Raw genomic sequence first — 8476 nt, 5'->3', positions numbered from 1 at the left:
TCATAATATACCAACAAAAACCGATACTTTCGCAATGAAAAACAAATAATTTTCAAGAGTCAGATACTTTTAATTGAAATCAGCATGTATTACATGATATTTTTACGTAACATAACTAATAAAAATGATAGTTTCATAGTGGAAAATAATATTTTGGATAAAACAATATTTTTCAGGAGTTGAGTCGGAGATATATATCTTAAAACTGACACGTTAAATGATATAATAAGAGTTTTTGAGATATATCTTTTCGAATCTATAAAATTTTATTTAGCAGATAAAAAAGATTATTTTTAGAAACTACCAATTCACAATCTCCATGTTGGACCACATGAACTTAAGGCCCATATAATAAATAAACTGTCGAAAGTTGGTTGAAATGTGTCTGGGGGTGGGTCGGGTCAGGGCTTCAGACAAAGATCTGGGTATCTAGAGGACGTCTCCTCTTACATCAGGTGGGCCAATGCCAAAAAAAGACGAGTGTCACCATCACTTCTAACCTACCCTTTACTTGGGGTTGTAATGAGTCGAATAAAATTCTACTTGATGGATTGAATAATTTCCACTTTTAATTTATGAAAATGAGTTGGATTTCAACTCGAAAATATCCGAATTTAACTGACGCTTTATAAGCGGGGATTTTTGAAAAAAATCTTAGTCTCTTTTCTTTGACAAATACTTGTGTGAGACGGTTTAACGAATCGTATTTAGTGAGACAGATCTCTTATTTGGGTCATACATGAAAAAATATTACTTTTTATGCTAAGAGTATTATTTTTTTGTGATTATTGATAAGGTTACACGTCTCACAGATAAAAATTCGTTAAACCGTCTCACAAGAAACATACTTCTTTTCTTTTTGGTAACAAGACAGACATTTCTCGTACTATCAAATTGTCTCATGTGAACATCAAATGAGCAGATCATGAAATTATTTGGTTTTCGAGTCTTGATCAAATCTTAGGACTTGCAGCCGGTCCGGGTCGAGATTTGACGTTCACATAGCATCAAGCAGCAGCATCCAAATAAGACTCTTGTGCTTCCGATATGACCATGATTCCATCGACCAAAATGAAATCCTTTTGGTGAAAGAAAATTGCCAAACAAATTCCATTCTTTACAAGCCAAACAAATTCTACGAGTGTGTGTAGAAGAAAATACAACGCAAATTGGAGGAAAGAAATTCGTTCCCCGTCGACCACACCGATTTAATAATATTCCTCATATTTGAATTAAAATCGTTGTACCTGACAAATTAATTAATCGCACTCCAGCTCCAGTCTACTGACTGAACACGATACAAACTAAAATTAACCATTTTCAGCACTTGACCTATAAGAAGGCGCGATGAAAGAAAGGACCAAGCCTTGGATATGCCAATCGTGAATCGACCAGAAACGAGACGGACGAGGGAAAAATGTTTCATTCATACGAGCAACTATGTATTAATCTATACATTCAGCTACTTGGGGAAGGTGCGCTGATATAAGCCAGGCAATATTACAATGATGCACTGCAGGGAGGGGGGAGGGGAGGGAGACTCAAAATTTTGTAATAATTATACGACTCGAACTCATGCCTATGAGTTAGATGCCAGATTGGTAATCCAAGTATGCATATCACCCTCCACGCATATGTGCACCCAACTCGCCAAACTGCTCATCAGCTTCCACGGTGTCTGCAGACAAGCGAACTGCATCTAACTTCTGTTTCAGAACATCTATAGCATTGAAAACTAACTGAGAAGCTTTTATTGCGCCAGTAGACTCTACAGTGAAAATAAAACTATCTTCCTTGGCATGGATCTCCACTAATCCGGGCTTCCCCATGGCTTCCGCTTTCTTGATCATCTCATCATCGTATGTATAGGCCTCAGCATCATGAACATAAACCTGAAAGGTTAAAAAAGCAACTTAGAAAGTAGTTACAAGATGAGGCCAATTCTTTGAAAAATCGACAGGAAATCATAAACTTTAATCTATAAAAAAAGAGTATATCCTACATACACCTGTTGTAATCCTTCCCACAACAAAAAAATACCCACTTATACATCCAGAGGCAGTTAAAAACTTGAACTGTAAAGTATTTCAAGCCTTATCTTCATGACAAACAATCATCTCCCAAAAACCACTAAATTTTGCATGAGTTCAAGGTCAATTCCTCGACATAAATCCAACTAAACGTTTGTATCCCTGAGCCAACTTCTTGAGCTGGAATACTATCAACTGATTAAGTTATAATAGCGAAAGTTAGTTTGTTTCTTATCCAAAAGAAAAATGAGAATCCAATGTGCAATCAAAAGGCAGTGTGCAAATCAGGACCTTATCTTGAATAAAGTACACTCTGCTGCTCACACCTTCTGCAGTAAAAATATTTATATTATTCATAAAATGTTTGGAACATTAAAGGTCATTCGCCACCGGTAGATCTTGAAGTTAAGCAACACGATGATGCTATTAGCTAAGACAACCAATTTATGCTATTTTACAGCACCACTAATAATAATAAAGAAGAAACTATATGAAATGGTTCAAAACACCCATGGTGACATTATGACATAATTCCAATCCTAACAAGCTAATACGATCCATGAGTTACCTGGTGAGTCTGCGGATTAAGATCAAACACTTTTGTAGGGCTACTTTCAATGAACTCCATTTTTTCCTCGAGGGTTAAGGTCTCCATCAACTCTTCATTGATATAAATATCAGGCTCATACATGAAAGTCACAGTTGCTGCAGGTGACCATTTAGCATGATCTTTACCAATTCCTTTACGAGCAATGGCTCTTAAAATCAGCTCCTGGCCACGACGAAGCTTCACAATAATGATTCCCCTAAACATAGAGATAATCATATCATTCATTTCTAGATATTTTTATGCAGCTAATTGTAGTCACAAAACTAAATAACAGGCAAAAAAAAATTATTGTTTTACTTCTATAGACAAATTCTAATTTAAACATATCTCAAATCAAGTATAGACCTAGACTACTACTGCAAAACAAATTACACTTTAAAAATGTACCATAAAACTCTGATGCAAATGTCTAGCTGAGTCAACTTGATCCTTCACTCCCTTCACTAATTTGACTTCAGGAACAAATCTAGCAAATGCATAATCTTTATTTCTTTTTCCCAACATCAACCAAGTCAAAGCTTGATGTCTGACATATGGTACCACAATAGTATGGATAGCCAATATTCAATATATCAGAGGAAACTCGAGATTTTTCTTCCACGACAAAATACAAATTCACAAAAGTTTCTTAATAACCACAGCACAATTATCTCGACTCTCAAAAATCAACCACCACCAAAATTATATTACCACCGCCTGATTCTTAATCAAGGTAATAAGACCAACAGGATGTCCAAAATCATATATTCACAATCTCTATCTGCATATCAAGTATCAAAATATTAAAAGTAAGCTGCGAAGTCAAGTTAACTACTTCAGCCTCAATATCCTTCCACAACTATTGTAACCTAACAGAATCACTCACTCTAATCATTCTCAAAATCATATATCCTTAAGCCAGAAGCCTCGTTATAATTCATCATGCACCAGCGACACAAAAATATCAGTTCTTACGAAAACTCTGTAAAATAAATGGAATCGCCTCAATATCACTCTTAGGTTCTCAATGTTGAATCCTAAACAGCTCGTATTCCAATTATAACAATCAGTGAACTCAAAAACACCAAATCGCACAACAAACCCAACATGCAGGAACACTAGACACACTCAAAATAAGAAAAACAGATACCTATTTTCTGAACTGTCAAATCCCGCGGAAGAATCCGAGAAATCAACAGGAACAACGGTGTGGTCGGAGCTAATAAGATCCTTAGAGGTCACATCAAGCGTCTGGTCGTTAATGCACTTGGCACGTAGATGAAACTCAACGGAACAATACTCGCACTGCCCATCACCGTCGCAAGCATCGCAGTCTCGGGAGAAGCGCATAGCCATTGCCCGCTCGCTGGTCAGCGGAATCAGGCCTAGGCGGTGGGAAATGAACTCGTCGTTCAGCACCGACGAATTCACCTCGATCTCCACCAGGTCGATGGCGATGGTCGGCACCTCCGCGATCATCACGCGCCGCAGCGCGTTGGCAATGCTGGCGTCAGTTTCACGGAGCTCGAACTTCATGTAGTCATCTCTCACCGTACGAATCTTTATCTTTGGGAATCTCTGGTACGATACGCCATCCATTTTCGATCCCTCTTCTCTGAATTCTAGGGTTTTGGTCGAGATTAAACCCTCGTAAGGACAAAATTCTAGGGTTTTGGTCGAGATTGAACCTTTTTAAAATTTTCGTTACTACAAAATTTCATTAATTGTTAATTGATTAAAATATAAATAAATTTAAGGTGATTAATGAGTAAAAATATATTATTATAAATAAAAATTTTATTAGCAAATACTATATTTTTATTTTATCTAATTTTGACGATGCAATAATAAGTATTATTTTAAAGGGAATAATTTTCAGAATTTCATTTTAGTAGTTTAATTTTTATAAAACATGCCAAAGAGACCAAGGAAATTTTTATAGAGAAAATAGCAATTTTCATCTGGATGTTTTACTTTTTTGTAATTGATTATTAACTTATTACCTTTCATTTTTTTTGTAATTTTAATTAATTTTTATTGAAGTGCTGATATGACACTGCACATGAGCATTACGTCAGCGTCAATTCAGCGTAATATCGAAAAATAGTGGACTAAAACTGCACTCTGATACTATAAATGACAAAATCACGAAGTATTAAATTTATATGGTCAAAATCACAATTATTTCAATTTATGTATAAATGGATAGGAGGAACATTGAATTTTTATTATTTGCATGATAATTATACCTAATTTAAGCATGACATAAGTGGCATTAATTGACAAGACAATTTTAAAATTTATATTATGTAATCTACATAGTAAAATTTTAATGTGTTTTAAATTTTTTTAAAGTGGATAAGATATGATAGTTATGAGTATGTTATAAATTTACTAAAATAGATTTTATTTTAAAAAATTTCTAAGTTGATATGAATAATTTAACACAAAAATTCCTAAAAGATCATCTCACTGGTTAATTTTATGATACAATTTCTATCCGGTCTGATTTATGAAAATCTATTATTTTTTATGACTCCAAATATGAACGGATGAACATGTCTAACAAACATAAATTTGTAAGATCGTCTCACAAGAGAACTACTCATAATTTAATAAAAGTCAACTGATATCACAAATCCAGAACACATAGGATGTGTTTGGTTGAGTAGATTAAATAAGATAGATTAATAGTCAAATATTTATCGTTAAAATTTTACGTTGTTTTAATAATCATTTTCACCCGTTTAAGATCCAATTTTATGGATAACTATTTGATTAATAAAATTGGATCTTAAACCGGGTCAAAATGATTATTAAAACATCTTAAAATTTTAACGATAAATATTAGACTATTACTCTATCCTTATTTAATCCACTCAACCAAATACACCCATAGAATCTCACGCTTTTCCACTCACTTTGTTTAACATGAACACAATACTAATGAATCATATTTTTGTAACTGATTTGATAACTTATTAATTATACTATTTAAATGTTCATTCAATTTTTAAGTTTTTGTTGGTAGTTGAGCAGGCATTTTAAGTTGGATGAAAGCGTGTTTTGAATTTTTCCACCTTTCATTAGAGGTTATGATTGCTCCGAGAGAGACAGTTGCGACCAACGGTTTAATTGAATATTACAGAAATAAATTTTTTGTTATTATATACTTAACGTAGACCATTGTAAATTGTTATATGTAATAACTGTTTCTGCTTAGTAAAATGATCGAACCGTGGTATTTGAGCTGTTATACGGTTAATTTGAGTTACACTATTACCAAGAACTATAGTTTTTGGTAAAACGGCAAACGTTCTGTCCTACCATTGACATCAGAATCAAGGGCACGAGTTCAATTCTCATTAATTGCAATAAGTGCAATTATTGAGAGAGATTGTTGGGTGTAATAATCTCTGCTTGGTAGAATGATCGAACCGTGATGCTTGAACTGCTGTGCGGTTTAAAAAGATTTGAGTTTCACCATTACCACCAAGCTATAGTTTTTGTAAAGCGACAAACGTTCAATACTACAAAAATTAACCATTTCAATTAATCTTTCACAATAACTCATTAGATATCATTTCACGTATTAATTTTGTGAGACAAAACTTCAATCCAAGACACTTCATAAAAATATTATTTTTCGATTCAAAGACAGATTGAGTTAACATGTCTCACGGAAATATATCTATGAAACAATTTCACAACAGACATGCTACTTTCTTAGTCTTTTTATGCATTCCTCATTTCCTCCTAAAATATCCTTAATAAATTACTATATTTTATATTTAGAATATTTTTTTTCCCAAATTTCTAAATAGATATCTCATGTAAAAATCAATTAAACGGGCTTCCAAAAACTTGTGTGGTAAGAATATATCTAATATTAAGTTTATATGTGATAATTTAATATTTTACTAATCTACAGTTCATGATAAATAAATAAATAAAAATCAATACTATTAGCCCCTCAACCTTAATAATATAGTAGAGATATATATTTAATTAATAGTATATATAAAAATAATAAAATGACCACCGGAAACTCAATAGTAACAAATTAAATTTATAATCCAAAAAAAAGTAGGTCTCTGGTGAGACAATTTCACAAATCTTTATATGTGAGATGAGTCAACCCTATTGATATTCACAATAAAAAGTAATACTCTTAGCATAAATAGTAATACTTTTTAATAGATGACCCAAATAAAATATTCGTCTCACAAAATACGACTCGTGAGACCGTCTCACATAAGTTTTTGTCCCAAAAAATTGGAAGCTATAAATCATTAAAAAATCAAGTGTTTGATTGACTTTGGTTGAAAAAGAGATGGAAAAGTGAATCAACCTCCCACCAATTTAATGAACAAATAATCTCAAAGTCTTTCAACTCCCCAACGCTTACTGCTTTTATTAAACCTTCTTTCTTCGACCATATCCCCAACTAATTTATTAATCACCGCCAATTTCAAAGTCAATTCCATTTTATTTATATAAAATGAAATGAGATTTTTTTTTGTATTAAATAAAACATAAAAACTCGTGTAAGACGTTCTCGTGAGTCAATTTTGTAAAACATATATTATATATGAGTCACTCATTAAATAATATTAATTTTTATGTTAAAAATATTACTTTTTATTATAATATGAATATGTTTGACTCGTCTCACGAACAAAGATCCGTGAGACTGTATCACAAAAGACTTATTTATTGTGTTTAATTACATAAGATGTTCACGACTTGATACCAAATTTAACAATAACCTCGTTCTCTTATATAAGGAGGACGACTAATACAATTGTCCATAATTAGCAAAATTTGCTTATTCTTCCACTGATCAATTTTATTGGGTACTTGAGAATTTTCATTCTTGGTCGGTTAATCTTGTAATGAAAAATATTCGGTGACATCAATAAAATATATAATTTTAACGGGAAAAAAAGACTAATTTCATTTTGTTGGTAATTATTTTTTGAGTTTAATCATTTTTTAAAAATATAAAAATACGAACAACATATTGATGATTATTTTTTCGATAATGTGTTGTTTTTCAAAATAAAAATAATGATGCTTATAAATTTAATATAAGATGGATAACAGAACAAAGAATAAGGAACTCTGAATTGAGTTTATTCTCAACCTAAACTCTTATTTATATTGTATAATTAAATTTAAATTAAATTAAATTAAACAATAAAAATATGTAAATATATTATCTTGACATGTTAGAAAACTAACTTTATAAGTATAATATTACAACTATTTTGAGACATGTCAACACTACCGATATTCACAATAAAATGTAGTACTCTTACCATAAAAAGTAATATTTTTTCATGCATGACTCAAATAAGAGATCAGTCTCACAAATACGATCCATGAGACCGTCACACAAGTTTTTGCCATATATATATATTTATACATAAATCAAAATATTTTTAAATTATTATGACTTAAAATACTATTTTCAAAGACAAGAATTCCATGAAGACTGTATAAAATTTATATAAATTTCTTGAATCGATCCAAAATCTTTGAGTATAAATAATTTTAAATTTTAAAAGTGGAATTTGAAAGCTTTGATAGGGAAAGCATATATCCAATCGACGATTCAATAAATTATTATTTTTGGAAAATAAAAAATCCCAAGCTCAATTCAAAAGCAACTTCCATAACGGCACGAATCAAAATAGTTAATCCCCAACCGTCATATTTTTGAATCAATCATATTCCAGCTGTCCCCAACCTCCAACCTATTATCACCGGTTTCCGTGACGCTCCTTCTATCCTACTTAACCGGTTCTTTCGGTCACCAAAATCCACCCTATATATACCAGCCCTGCCAAATCAA

At 32.0% G+C, this 8476-nt stretch overlaps 1 protein-coding gene across 1 annotated transcript; it reads right to left on the bottom strand.

Annotated features, from left to right (window-relative positions):
* Positions 1–1404: 1404 nt before the first annotated feature.
* LOC140810057 (DNA-directed RNA polymerases II, IV and V subunit 3-like) lies at positions 1405–4268 on the bottom strand. Its single transcript, XM_073167866.1, has 3 exons — positions 3770–4268; positions 2599–2836; positions 1405–1892 (listed from the first exon to the last, which is right to left on the bottom strand). The coding sequence occupies exons 1-3, from the start codon at positions 4216–4218 to the stop codon at positions 1620–1622; spliced, it is 960 nt and encodes a 319-aa protein (XP_073023967.1). The 5' UTR covers positions 4219–4268; the 3' UTR covers positions 1405–1619.
* Positions 4269–8476: the final 4208 nt, after the last annotated feature.

The sequence above is a fragment of the Primulina eburnea genome, chromosome 13 (assembly GCF_022965805.1).
Source record: "Primulina eburnea isolate SZY01 chromosome 13, ASM2296580v1, whole genome shotgun sequence".
In the NCBI taxonomy this organism is placed as follows: Eukaryota; Viridiplantae; Streptophyta; class Magnoliopsida; order Lamiales; family Gesneriaceae; genus Primulina; species Primulina eburnea.
This window is presented reverse-complemented; position numbering and strand designations above follow the sequence as displayed.